At 46.7% G+C, this 14,331-nt stretch overlaps 1 protein-coding gene across 2 annotated transcripts; it reads right to left on the minus strand.

The window, feature by feature from the left end:
• Nucleotides 1–754: 754 nt before the first annotated feature.
• LOC150011813 (keratin, type II cytoskeletal 2 oral-like) lies at nt 755–9,341 on the minus strand. 2 transcript variants are annotated; one of them, XM_090273222.1, is made up of 9 exons: nt 8,672–9,341; nt 7,402–7,622; nt 6,029–6,089; nt 5,301–5,396; nt 4,581–4,745; nt 4,347–4,472; nt 3,502–3,722; nt 2,069–2,103; nt 755–1,662 (listed from the first exon to the last, which is right to left on the minus strand). In XM_090273222.1, the coding sequence occupies exons 1-9, from the start codon at nt 9,290–9,292 to the stop codon at nt 1,250–1,252; spliced, it is 1,959 nt and encodes a 652-aa protein (XP_090129348.1). In that variant the 5' UTR covers nt 9,293–9,341; the 3' UTR covers nt 755–1,249. The 2 variants fall into 2 exon arrangements, with proteins under 2 accessions (XP_090129348.1, XP_090129347.1); XM_090273221.1 differs by having other exon boundaries at nt 755–1,665.
• Between the last annotated feature and the right edge of the window lie 4,990 nt (nt 9,342–14,331).

The following is a 14,331-nucleotide window of genomic DNA, read 5'->3' on the forward strand; positions in this document are numbered from 1 at the left end:
TACGAAGGCAGCATGCCTGCCCTCTCTCTTTCCTGATGAGTGAGCTTGGAAGGAAGAACCAGGCTTGCATAGCTTTGCCACTCCCCCTCTTAGGATCTGGCTGTCTGTAGCAAACTTGTGTTCTTCTCTCCTGCCTGCCATCAGGGGTCTGACCCCACTGGGAACACCATCATGGCCCCATGTTGCCTCTGCCTGAGAAGAAATCTGGCCTAATCCTGGGGTCCTCTAACAGGAAGCCCATTCCACCAAGGTATAAGCCACGTTCTCCAGTGTCTGCTTTGTTAATAAAGGCAATATTGGTTCTCCATTTCTTCATTCCTTTGTCTTTTTTAATTGGCCTGAACCTGGTCCTTCATATCTCAGGAACTATGCTTGCAGAAAGAAAATTTGCTCTGGCTGGCTGGCGTGGGAATGGAGCAAAGGAGTCAAAGTCCCAGTGGAATCTATTCCCTTGATGAACTGCAAAATTTTCTTCTTCCAAGACTGGATCACAGAGGCCTACCCAGAGGCAGGAGGATGAATGAGAAGACCTCTTTGTGGGGAGGCTCCCTCTTAAGCAACATAAGTATTGTACTCTTGAGCACACCTATCACTAGAAACCCAACCACATGGATAAAGGAAAAGCCAAGACTATTCAGTGTTCTTATACGCTCTACTGAACTTCTGGAAAACCACCACCCACACCTGATTTCCTTCCACTCTTGTGCCTTGGTTTATTCTGTGACTCCTTGAATGAAAGTCAAACACCAGAATGTGAAATACAGTGCAATTTATTGAGAAAAGAAAATGCAACATAATCATCACCAGAGGATCCACAACTAAGGGAATTAAGGGGGCAGAGGTAAGTCAAGATATGATGCCCAGATGTGAGGAAAGCACCCTGGGAACCAACAGTCCAAGCGGAACTGAAACATGCCAGCTTCAAACCATCAACCCCCAGTGAGAGACGGAGATGGGCCAGAGGGGGAACAGGCCAGGCTGGGAAGGTCCACATTGGTTTGGGCTCAAGGGTTGCTGTCCAAAATCAGGGGCCATCACAAGGTCAGATCTAAGGATATCATCACAGACTAACAGCTGGCCCTCCCTGGGATCTTGGAAATGCAGGAGTCAAGAAGTTCAGTTCCTTTTGCAGGGAACTTGAGGAAAAGCAAGGTTGAAGCTGGCATCTGTTGATGCTAAGCAGAGAGTGGGAAATGCTGTTGCAGGCTGAGCGGGAAGCAAGTGGGCATGGAGATTTGGCCCTGGAGGATCACTTGGAGCTGTGCTGGCTCGGGCTGGTGGTCTGGGAGAAGTGCCTAGTGGTGCTGCCTCCACTGCTAGACTTGTAGCCATTGCCTCCAGAGGATTGGAGGCCGCCAGAGCTGGAGCCAATTCCACTCTGACTCACAGAGCTGCTGCCTCCACTGCTGAGCCTGCTCCCACTGCTGCCGCTCTGGTAGCCCCCGGTGCTGCCAGTCTGGTAGCCCCCAGAGCTGCCGTTGCTAATGCCACCATATCCACTGCTGCTGCCACCGCTTACTCCTCTGTAGCCACCACTGCTGCCTCTGCTGCTGCCGCCGCTGCTGCTGCCTCTGTAGCCACCACTGCTGCTGCCAATGACCCCTCCAAAGCCTCCATGGCTCCCACCAGAGCTGCTGCTTGTGCTGGTGACATTGTTGACCACTGCTACAAGAGCACAGGAACTCAATTCAGGCTAACAACATGGGTCAATATCCCAGCTCCATCCCATTTGCCTGTGTGACTTAGAAAAATATAATGAACTTCTCTGAGGCCTCAGTTGGTTTAAAACAAAAAAAAGTAAGCCCAGCCCTCTGGTACCCTTTTCCAAAAATGGGAGCCATCAATATCCACAGAAATGTCTGGTTCTCCAAACTAGGGCACTCCCCAAGACCATAGGGGTTTTCCAGTTTACACAGGGAACAGAGTACGGCCATGGCCTGAGACCCTAGATACCATTTGGTGGCCTGGCCTACTTGCATGGGTCAGGTTCTCCTGCCTGAAGGTCAGGGAAGATGTTTCTAATTCCCCTTTTTACAGTCCAGGAGATGTTTTTTGAAGGGCTACTTACAAATGCTCACAGCACTCTGACACTCTCCAGACATCCTAAAAAAAAAAAAAAAGAAGAGAAGGAGAAATGAATTATTTCTGCAATGAGTCATTAGCCAAAACAGCTGGGGGTTCATAACTTTGGGATCCACATCATTCCATTTGCCCAACTATGGGTCAGGTTCCCAGGGCGAAGAAAGGCTATTCCAAGCCTGCTTCTATGACCAGATCTTCCCCAGGAAATGAGGCTGCTTCAGGGGGTTGAGATGTCCAGAAAACCCACCAGTCACCCTCCATCTCTCATCTTCTTTCCCTTGGTTCCCAAGATTATCTGTTCCAGGCAAACCCCACTTGATTGGCCCATTCTCACCTCTCCACCCCTGCTGAGACCATCTTCCCACCTTCCCTTCCTTCCCCACCCAGCCCTGGCTTTTTTATTTCTGACTTCCCTCTCCCAGTGACCTTCCTGACATGGTAACAGTGGTGATGATAATAGTTGTCCAAGGTGGGTAAAATGTGAGGGGAGCAGACACTCGGCACATGATGAATTTGAAAATGCCCTGCCCATCTTCCTGGGCCTCGTTCTTGTTCATGGAGCAGGCGTGACTGCATCTGAGCAGCCATGGAATATGTCTACACACCATGCCCATGAGGGCCCCACTAGTGTCAACCACTCATCTCACAACTCCCAGGACACATAGCACCATCTTCACACACACTCCTCTTCATGGAGACTCATAAGAAATCCTTAAGTTTTCTTCTCACACTTGAGTTTTGTTTTCCTCATCAACACGGGCTGCATGGAGCAGCTAGTCAGCAGAAAGATCTCTCAATTCTTGATATGCCTTTGGCATTTGATATCCACTCACTAAGCCCTCACCTGCCACTTGATATTGTGTTATTTTTCCAGAGTAAGTATGTATCAGCCACCTCCTTATATGAACTCAAGTTCAGGGGTGGGTGGTTGCAGAATTGTCTATACTAAGCTGTCCATATGGTAACTACTAGCCACACAAGGCCATTTAAATTTATTAAAAGTAAATCAAGTGTGAAACTTGGTTCCTTAATTGCACTAGCCACATTTCAAGTGTTCAAACGGCTAGTGGCTATTGTATTGGACAGCACAGATACAGAACATTTTTATCATCTCAGAAAGTTCCAGTGAGCAGCACTATAAGTTTTTCACAACGCCAAAGCACTTTTCCTTATAAGTCACACACAGTAAGGCTCCACAGAGGTCTGTAGTACAACTATTTTGTTGTCCATGATAAGGTGGAGAGTTGGAGGATCTTATTTAACAAAAAATAATGGGGCTTGAATGCTAAACACTGTCATTCAGGATATTTCTTACCCTTTTCCTAAGTTGTCCTTTCCTCATCATCTTGCCTTCTTTCTTCATTATCAAACATCACTTTAAAGTCATGTCTGGAGAATGCTGACCCTACCGCCCCTCACCTGCACTCCTCGCCCTCCAGCAGCTTGCGGTAGGTGGCAATCTCCACATCCAGGGCCAGTTTGACATTCATCAACTCCTGGTAGTCACGCAGCAGCCGAGCCAGGTCATCCTTGGCCTTCTGTAAGGCAGCCTGCAGCTCATGGAGCTTGGCGTTGGCATCCTTGAGGGCCATCTCTCCACGCTGCTCAGCATCAGCAATGGCAGCCTGAAGATTGGCATTCTGGGGCAAAGAGAAATTGGAGATCAATCAGCATAGTGACCCAGAAACAAACAGCAGATCTCTTCCCCATTCAGCACCCCTTCATTTCCTTCCTTAGAAATTCAATGAGCATGCTCAGAAAACAGAAGTTAGTTTTGTAAGTGGATTATTCATATTAGGCCCATTGAAATTGGCTCATATCTCATCAAGAAAAGGAACACTGGTTTACTGGTAAAGGTAGTAGTGGTCTAATGAGTGGTTCTTTTTTGTAATTGTTTAAAAACTCCCTTGCCTAATCACTTCATTCCAGTGATACAAATAAGCCAACAAGATTATGTGAAGTACATGACCAATAGCTCACTGAGGACAGATTTTACTGAGAGCTGAATATTTAAGTACACCCTGAGAGTTGCAAGATTTGCTGGGCAAACCAGAATGGGCAACCAACTCTCCTTAGGGAGACTTCAAGAAGCCCAGCCTCCAGGAAGACCATCTGGAAAAACAGAATGCCCCAGAGACTGTGCTATCCCACATGTGACACCATGAAAGGGCAGAGAAAGCATGTGGCAGAGGCCCACCCATTGCTTCTCCTACTCCTCAGGGCCCAGAAGACCTCCAGGATCTTTCCATTCATCCCAGACCCACCTGCTTCTTGATACTCTCAATCTCTGCCCGAAGCCTCTGGATCATCCTATTGAGCTCCATGATCTCACTCTTGGTGCTCTTCAGGTCATCCCCGTGTCTTCCGGCCGTGGTCTGCAGCTCCCCAAGCTAACAGAGGAGAAACCAATCAACATGGTTTTGCAAAGTGTGGGGAATTCTTGATGAAGTTCAGCAGGACCTAAAACTAGAGTGTGGGGAAAAGGAAAGGGCTCCCACCTTGGTCTGGTACAGGGCCTCAGCCTCGGCCTTGCTCCTTTGAGCGATGTCCTCGTACTGAGCCTTGACCTCAGCGATGATGCTGTCCAGGTCCAGGCAGCGGTTGTTATCCATGGAGAGGACCACAGATGTGTCATTAACATGACTCTGCATCTGGGACAGCTCCTGTGGGGAACATGGATGATCATCTTCACTATCTGCTGGCCTCAGAGGATGTTGGGAATGAAAAATTTCAAGAATCTTTGATCAGCAGAGATATCTCAACAATGGGGCCAGGAGTGGGATAGTTAGAACGATAAGCTTGCATTTCAGGCCTGGCTACAGATGAAAGGATGCCAGACAACAAAACTAAAGGAAAAGGAAATACACAAATGTAATCAGGTGTCAGCCTGCAAGTATCAGCCAGTAGCATACTGCATGGATTTCCATGGGGCTACAGTAGGGAGGAGTACTCTGAAGGAGCTAGCTGTGATACTCCTATAGGAGCCAGAGGGACAGTGTAGAACAAAATGGGAAAGTAAAGAGGATGGAGAGGAACCATGCAGACTGGAAGAGCCAAGTTAGCATTTCCTGGCCAGGGCAGAGCTGAGTTCTGTGCGCTGTCACTACTTTTGTGTGTGTTCTGCCACACAAAAAAAGTCTCCTTAAGTAACACTTGAGAAGCATGTTTGGGGAGATGCAGACAGGAAGGCTCTGGAGCTTGGCAAGCCAAGGAATCACCATCTCATAGAGGGTCCTCAGGAAGTTGATCTCATCTGTCAAGGAGTCCACCTTGGCCTGCAGCTCCACCTTGTTCATGTAAGCAGCATCCACATCCTGGGGGGTAGGAGGGAGGTGGGGTCAGAAAGCCAAAAGAATAACCCTCTGCTCCCCTGCCACTTACAGCTCAGCACTTTCCTGTCTTCATCACTCCTCTTTGTCCCTTGCCCACCCCTCCTCTTCCCCTTTTAAAGGAAAGAAAAGGTGGTTTTCTTTTCACTGCTTTGACCAATCAAACCCCAATGCTGTAACAAACTGTAAGCCATATCAGCCAGGCATGGACTAAGGGTAGAAAAAACACATTTATCTAACATATGACTTTAGTTAAAAAGTACCAAAAACCCACCCTCTGAATAGAAATAAAGGTATTCTCATTACTTCATCTGTATGATAACTGATTTAAACAAGCGTTAAGTATTTATGGACTGTTGCTGTTAATAACATCCGAGTACATTTGTGGGCTGAAAACCTTGATGAATGCTATACAAAAAAAAGTTCCTTAGGAGTTGCCATTACTAAGCAGCTCATCATTCATATTGTAAGATGTCTTCCCCACCAGTAATGTACTCAGAGCAGCTTCCTTCATCAAACGCCTTATTTCCAAAAACAGAAGGCAAAACGGGAGCCCCAAACACAGCACAGGGTCGCTGTGCCCCAGAGCTGACTCCACCCTTCCTGAGCTCACTTACCTTCTTGAGTCCCACAAACTCATTCTCTGCTGCAGTGCGTTTGTTGATCTCATCTTCATACCTGGGACAGAAAGAGGCATACACTTGGACAGTGACATTTCAGAAGTTAAAAAAAAATGGTGAGGATCTCAAGCACTCATGCAGAATCTCCTCACTCAAGAGACAGGACCAGCTCCACGGGGCCCTGGGCTTAGGAGGTCTTCACACTTGGTTTAACGCTCTGCTGAAACCATCTTCAAATTCTTAATAATTTTTTTTAAAAAGGGCCCTGCATTGTCATTTTGCACTGAACCCCAAAATGCATTTAACCAGTTCTTCCTAGAAGCCTTTCAGACCTCTGGTCACTGCCTCACCCTCCTCCAAGTCCCGGTGACAGGCTGAGGTGTGGACAGGCAGTGTGGAAGAAGCCTTCATGGAGCCTGACTACATGCCCCGCTCTGACAGACATCACAAAGCACAGTGGGCCTATGTGAGGCCCAGAGAGGTATTTGCTCAGAGCAGATGCTTTGTTTCTCTTTTCATTAATTAGAGTTGCTTCTTAATGGAATTTGGGATAAGAATGAACTCATGTCTTCTGAATGCATCAAAGTTATGATCTCGTGCCTGTTAATAATTAAAATATCCCACCAACAGTTTGGATTTCATGAGGATTAAAGACCAGAATGATTCCAGGAAAAAGGAGGTTTCCGGGCAATGAGAATATGAGTTGCTGCTGGATTCCCAGAACCCAGCATGGAGCCTGCCACGGATGGTGTCCACCAGGTTCAGGCAGTTGAATTGGGTGGGGCTTCGCCTGAGCAAGTGTGCCCACCTCCGTGGGTCTTGACCTCCAAGGATGTCTGGAGCTACTTCCCCACCCTGAGAAGCCCTGTTTACCTCTCACAGACTCAGAGGGTGTCAACTACAGCACCGAACATACTTGAGGAGACTGACTGAAGCTGCACAAAAGGGTATTGGACTGGGAGCTATGGGGCACTCAGACTTCTGGGACCCACCCACACCCACTGATTCAAGGAGTCTAGGACTGGGGCACAGGAATGTGCATTTTTTACAAACTTCCAAGGGGATGCCTATGAACAGTCATGTGTGTAGGGCTCCCCATCCTAAAGGGCTTCAAACTGGGAGGCTCTCCTGTCCATGTGGATTGGGGTAGGAGGGGGCCTGCCTGGAGACTGAAAAACATGTCATAATCAGCCTCCTAGAAGTCTCAGTCCTCACCATCTCACCCCCTTCTGCTTGGTCATGCTTCCCTCAATAAATCTGTCCAAGAGTATTGACAGACAGTGCAGTCAGAAAAAGTTAAAATCCCAAAATGAGGCCGCGCCTCTTTGCTAATCCCCCGGAAGAGGAAATTGCCCAGCTGGGGCCCTCACTTCTTTTTGAAGTCTTCCACCAGGTCCTGCATGTTCTTCAGCTCTCCTTCCAGGTTCCCCCTCTCCCCCAGAGCTAAATCCAGCTGCCTGCGCAGGAAGCTGATGTAGGATTCAAAGAAAGGCTCCAGGTTGTTGGGGCCCGGGCCGGTACCCGCACCCTGCTGCTGGAGCAGATTCCATTTGGTCTCCAGGACCTTGTTCTGCTGTTCCAGGAACCGCACCTGCATCCCAGAAGGTAGAAATGTGGAACATGAACCCAGTTTTTAAAATTGCAATAACCTCTGGTTTTTTTGTTGTTTTGTTTGGTTGGGGGTGTTTGTTTGGAATTTGAGAAGGATAAGGATTTAGAAAGGGAGAGCTAGAATATGTTAAGTGCTTACTCTATACCTATTTTCACATTTTCTATCTCGTTTAATTCTCACAACAACCTATATAGGAGGTGCTATTATCCTTCTTTTGTAGATTAGGAAACTAAGGCTCAAAGAGCTTAATTAAGTTGCCCAAAGTAATGTGGCTACTAAGTGACAAAGCAGAGTCAAACCAAGCACTTCCCTAGTCTATTGGGATCCAGTACACAACTAAAGGAAAGTAGCATAAATAAAGTTATTTATCATTGAAAACTTGTTCGCCTCTATACAGATAGTGAAGACAGTCAATGAGGCCTAACTTTTCTGAGGTTGTTTCAGATTTTCTATAGTTGTTCCCCCTTTCAGTTACTTGACTTACAGGTAATCTAGGCTTAACTTCCAATCCCAGGTTCATCCCCCAGAACAAGCACACCCTTCCCTGCTCCAGCACAGGCCCCTTAATTTAATAGTGGCTGAAGCACAGCACCATTCAGAAGGTAAGTCAGTTGCCAATACTCATCATTGAGGGGTAGTCCCAAGCTTAATTTCCAGCTAGTTTAGATTATTAAGCAATTGCTTATCAAGAGTAATTGAAAATGAGCTGTAATAGTATCATGGCTAATGCCCTATTCTTAACAAGAGCTAAGAGTATGTTTGGGCCCTCACTTCATTTTTCCTGGTCCTATCCCTAGAAGGAAACCAGAAGCCAGAACCCTTCCCCCACCTCACCCTCATTTCATAGCTGGGAAAACAAGGTCCAAAGAGCAAGAAAGGCAGGCTCACTGACTTGTAGGGGCCAAGGCAGAGCCAAGACAAGATGCCACATCCCTGTCTCTAAGCCTGGCAGATCCCACTGGCATCTTTCTATACCAACTCCCTGGATGGCCCAAACCTTCCACAACATCTCTGGGCTTTTCTCTCACCTTGTCGATAAAGGAGGCAAACTTGTTGTTGAGAGTCTTGATCTGCTCCCGCTCCTGAGCCTTGACTTGACCAATCTGGGGATCGATCTCCACATTGAGGGGCTGCAGGAGACTCTGGTTGACAGTCACTTCCTGGATTCCCCCGGGGAAACCACCAGGGCCAAAGCCACCGGGCCCACCAAAGCCACCAGCCCCTCCAAGGCCACCAGGCCCACCAAAGCCACCAGATCCACCAAAACCACCAGCTCCACCAAAGCCACCAGCCCCTCCAAAGCCACCAGCTCCTCCAAGGCCACCTCCCATTCCTCTGCCAAAGCTACCACCAAAGCCACCTCCATAGCCACCCCCAAAGCCACTGCCACAGCTGCTACGCCCTCCCCCAAAGCCACCAGTGCGGGAACCACCAGCCACGCTGATGGAGATGCTCTTGTTGCCACCCAGGTTGTACAGGCTGCTACTGCCAAAGCCACCTGCCCCACTCCGGAGTCCACAGGCTCCTCCGCCAGTTCCCCCAGAGCGAGCCACACCGCTCATCCTGCTGCTGCCGGAGACCACGGCAGAGTGACCAGAGAAGCCCTGGCTCCTGCCACTGAAGGATTTCTTGCAGACTTGTCTGTTCATGGTGAGAGAGCTTGGAGGTGAGCTAGCAGTCACTTATCAGGAGCTGAAAGGGGTGAGGAGAGTGTGGGGACAACAGAGGAGACTGGCCTTTATATACAAGCAGTTTGTCTTGGCAGAAGGAGAGGCCAGCAATTAGCTGAGAGTCATGTTGGGTTTGGTTTGCCTTCCAGGCAATAAGTTATTTCTAAGTTCCCAACACACCTCAAAAATAATCCTCTGGACCAAAATGGTTTTTCTTTCTTAGCTTAATCACCCAAACTTGCCTTAGTTGACAAAAGACTGGCGATCTCCACCCTCCCTTCAAGTGATTTCCTCAAGGGTCCTAGGGACCTCAAACAGCACCTGATCCAGCAGGATGAGTTGAGTTTTAACACCAGGGGATTAGGAACCACTGAGCTCCATGACACAGGGGTGAGAATGAGACTTCTTTCAGGTGGGCTGAGTTCCGTCCTGCAGTGCCACATTGCCATGGCCCAGTGACATGTTGTCTGTGCCCACCTCTTCGGAGAAATATCCAGAGGAAGGCTTGGGGTGGGGGGAGTGGGATGGAAAGTACACTAACCCCACAGGGTGCACTCTGACATCACCTCAGCCAAAAGGCATCCGTTTAAGCTCTCCTGCCATTTGAGTTGAGCAGTGCTGCTCATGGGAAACAAAAGTGGAGATAAAATGTCTGACTTGTGGGAAAAGCGAGGGCCATATATGAAGCAAACAAGTGTGAGGCTTGGGAAGAAGGAGGGGACATGGGCAGGAAGGAGTCTCAGACCAAACCCTCTCACCACCATCCTAGACCAACAGCAGGTGAGTTCTGGATCCAGAAGCAGGAGAGGAAAGAATGTGGGCATCCTTCAGTTGGCTGGCGGAGTCACTCAAACACCCCATTCATCTTCAGATAAGAGCGTGTGTTGTGTCAGATCTGGAGGACTTAGGATCTCCTATCCCCTTCACCACCTGGTCTGCGTTAGATACCACCTCGTCTGAGTTAGATACCCCTCCCTGTTTTCCCACCGTACCCTGTACTTTTCCCACCATGGCCCTGAGTTAATGTATACCTATCCAGGCCCCGAGCTCATTGAAGGAAGAAACTGAATCCTACTCATTCTGAATCTCCAGCTTCTTGCATAGGGTAAGCATGACACAAACTGACTGATGACTAGTATCTAAGAATATAAATATCTAGACCCAGGTCCCACCCCAGTCTTATGAAATGAAAATCTTCAGAGAAAGGGCTTCAGTGTCTCTTTTTAATGAGCCCTCCAGGTAACCCTTATGACCAGGAAAGTTGGGGAAGCGCTGGTCTAGACTATGAGTGTTCCATCTGGGCCAGGAAGGGTGGCATGAAGGACCCTTGGTGATAGAGTGGGTACAATGACAGGTTAGTGCTCTAACTTCCAACAGCTCAACTGTCCCGCATCCCAATGCAGCCCACTTCCACACCCAACCATACCACACATGGCAAGAGCAAATTCTCAGGTTGTTATCTGCATATGGAACTTCACAAGGTATGACAGTAGAGGGGAGTGACTCCAGACTCCCCCAGAAATAAGTGGTTGATATATCTCCGGAATTCCAGGCAAGTCATCTGGGGTAGAGGATTGGTCTAAAAGACCCTGAAGAACCCCAAGTTAAGCAATTTTTAAGTGCTCTGCAGCTAAGTCTCAAGTCTCTGCTCAGCAGTTTGTCTAGAGCCAGTCTACCTGGTTAGAATCCCAGCTCCACCACTCACTAGCTCTTTGACCTTGGACAAGTTACTTAACATTTTTATGTGTCTGGGTTTCCTCAACTATAAAATGGGGATGATAATAACAGGTACGATGTGGGATTGTTGTGAGCATTAAACATGTTAAATAAATATAAAATGCTCAGTCCAGTTCTTGACACATGGTAAGAACTGCAAGTGTAGCTGATGCTCGTACTCTATTTGAGACATGGGGGAAGGGAGCGACTTTTGTCTGACCTTGGCTGTTCTCAAGACAATTTTGCATCCCTGAGAAACTCATAAAAAGATGGTAGGGGAAACTGAGTGTGAGTTAAGGGTAAGAAAAATAGGCTGGGGCCCTGATTGGTGGGGCTCAGTTGATTGGGCATCATCCGGAAAAGTGAAAGATGGCCAGTTCGATTCCCAATCAGAGCACATGCCCAAACTGTGTGTTCAGTGTCCAGTCAGGGTGCATAGAAGAGGCAACTGATCGATGTTTCTCTCTCTCATCCATGTCTCTCTCCAGATCAGGAAAGAAGGGAGGGAGGAAAGAAAACCAATCTGGGAGAGTAGAGAGCAAGGCTGCTGCTAAGATGGATTTGGGTTGGGTGACCTTGGGTTGTGATTTAACGCATAAGTCTGTGTTCTAATCTGTCAAATCCCTTCCTATCTCATTAGTTTGTGGTGATCCTCACAGAATAAATGTAAGTGAAAGTTCTTTGAAAATTACAAAATGCCACACACAAGAGTAAGGTAACTGTGGTCTAACAGAATGCCTGTCACGATGGACTTCAGAAGACACCCCTTGTCTACCTCTCACTATGTAGTGACCTTGGGCAAGGTCCTTGACTTCTTTGAGCCACTCTTTCTTTATTTATAAAATGGGGATTCTACCCCACTTGCAGGATTGTTTTGATATTTAAATAGTGTCCAGCCACAAATGTTTGAAATTTTAAAAAAGCATTATCCATCCAGATAATTCACCAAGGGGATTCTATGTTGAGTTTTTCTTTGAGATATTTACTCCACCCATTAATTAAGTGCTAATTTCTCTTGCTTAGGTCTTTATTCATATTCTTTGAAATTCCTTTAAAAGTAGATCAAATGTCCCCTCTGGGAAAAATGCTAAACCAGGCTCCCCTGAAGCCTCTGGTGAGAGCCCAAAGCAAACAAAGACAGACATGGTGTCTGAGATGTCCTTCCCCTCCCTTGGCTCCAGTGCTGAGGCAGCGGTGACAGCCTCCTAATTGTGTCTCATCTCTGCCACCCTAGCATAAGCTGGAGAAGAGGGATGGAGAGAGGCAATGGGCAGATCACAAAGACAGTTTGGGTTGGGTTCCCCTAATCCACATCTCCCCAGCCTGCCAAAGCATAGCCTTATTTAGCCAGCTGGGTTTGTTTCCTTAGAAGTTGACTGAAGCTACTGGAAATACCCAGAGTTAGCATCCTTGGCAATGTTTTTCTTACTCACTGCAGGACCTTTCAGAGCAGTGGCGTCTAAATGGGCTGTCTGCTGTCAACAGGCTGCATTCTAGTCACTTGCCTGCCAGAACCTTCCGTGTCAGCTTGCCAAGTGGCTGAGCACTCTGGGTCTTTATTTCCTCATCTATAAAAGAGGGGGAATTGTGGCCAAGCAGTAACTTCCTTCAACCAAATTGTTCTCTGATAGTCACTGCAGTGAGAACCTTTAAGAGCAGCCTGAAATGTAATTGTGAGTGGAGGGATCATGAGACAGTAGATCAAAGTGAGCAGATATCCCTCTCCACCTGGAGCTAAGAATGAAGGGCTGAGAGTTGCATGCCCTTTTTAAGTGTGGATTTGCAGGTCCAATTTTCAAGATCATTCTAGATATGCTGCCCCTAGACTAAGAATTACCATTGTTTTCTCCTTTTTATCATGTTAAAATAAAAGCTTATCACTACTGAAATAACTTTATTTGACAAGTGAACAGTAAAAATAATTACCATGTAGAGCAACTCCCTTTATAGCTAAAGCCTGTTAAAAAGTAAGCTAAATCTTTTAGTTACTAAGTCTTAACTGTTAGCAATCGCTATTTATTCTAATTCTGGTCTTCTCTCTAGCCCTGATTAAAATAATCTTCAACTCATGCCTAAATCCTTATTTGACACTAGATTCTCTCCTAGGGTTTGTCTAGGGCAGAGTTCTATTCCTCAAGAGTCCTTTCATTAGAAGGTTCTGTGGTTAAATGAATTTGAGAAATGAAAACTTTATAACTTTCTCTTGGGATTTTAATAAATTTTACTCACATATTAAAAGCCCTGAGAAGTCCTATAGAAAAGAATCATTAACTTTTACTTAATCAGAATTTCCCAAACAAACTTATCTTTCTATCTCGACTCCTATTAACATGCAGTTGGGAGAAACACTAGTCCAACTGCGCATCCAGATGGAAAAGAATGTGCAGATAATCCTTCCACATTTGGGAAGGCCACCCTCCCCTCCACACCCCCAGTCTTATTAGGGATTTCTGGACCCAAGGGTAGGAAGGGTGACGACCATGTCCAGCTTGAAGCAGCTAGAGGAGCTTGAGACCTTCGCCCATTGTCCATTATAAGATTATAAAGGGTCTTGAGTCTGAGAGGGAGGGATTGTTATTTTTTATTGTTAAAATAATTAATTAATTAATAATTAATTGATTAATAATTAATTATTTTTAAAAGAAGAATATATGAAAGGGTGAAGTGGGAGATCTTGTATGTATGACCCATGGGCATGGACTTGGGAGGGGTTGCTGGAGCAGGCGAGTGCTGGGCAGAGGGGATCAAAGGGGAAAAAATTGGAATGATTGTAACAATATAATCAATAAAATATACTTTAAAAAAGAAAAAAAAAGAATGTGCAGATAGGGCAGTCAGCGTTAAGGTATGAGGTCAGGGAGAATGGTCTCATCCCTGAACAGAAATCATAGGCTCCAAGAAAGAGAGACAGAGGAAGCTGAGGGCAGACTAAGGCCTGCAGGTGCAGATGCTGGGAGAAGGGCTCTGGGATGCTGGGAAATGGAGAAGGCCCTGAGGACCAATGCTCCTGTCAATGTACTTCTCACCAGCTATGGATCTTGTTGAGTCTTTCAAAAAGCCATTAATCTTCCTTCAGGAAGCACAATGGGAAAGGGAACGCATCCCTTTTCACTGACATGCTGGAATTTCTGAAACTCAGAAGACAGCACCTCCTCCTTCTCTGTCTTTGCAGCTTGCAAAAGTGGAAAACATGAAGGCCTTGCAGTTCAGCCTGTATTAAAAACTCAGCCTCTCCACTTTCTTTTTTATTTTTTTTTTTTTAGAATAAAATTTTTATATTTAGAATTAGCCAGCTGGACTGT

The sequence above is a fragment of the Furipterus horrens genome, unplaced genomic scaffold (assembly GCF_987537825.1).
Source record: "Furipterus horrens unplaced genomic scaffold, mFurHor1.1.pri manual_scaffold_4, whole genome shotgun sequence".
In the NCBI taxonomy this organism is placed as follows: Eukaryota; Metazoa; Chordata; class Mammalia; order Chiroptera; family Furipteridae; genus Furipterus; species Furipterus horrens.

Bases quoted from the DNA above. Each gene is read 5' to 3' on its own strand.
- LOC150011813 (XM_090273221.1), bottom strand. From the start codon at position 9,292: ATGAACAGACAAGTCTGCAAGAAATCCTTCAGTGGCAGGAGCCAGGGC. The intron at 6,090-7,401 runs GTGAGGGCCCCA...TTTCTGTCCCAG, and splicing joins GTGGAAGACTTCAAAAAGAA to GTATGAAGATGAGATCAACA. The intron at 1,666-2,068 runs GTAAGTAGCCCT...GTGCTCTTGTAG, and splicing joins TCAGAGTGCTGTGAGCATTT to CAGTGGTCAACAATGTCACC.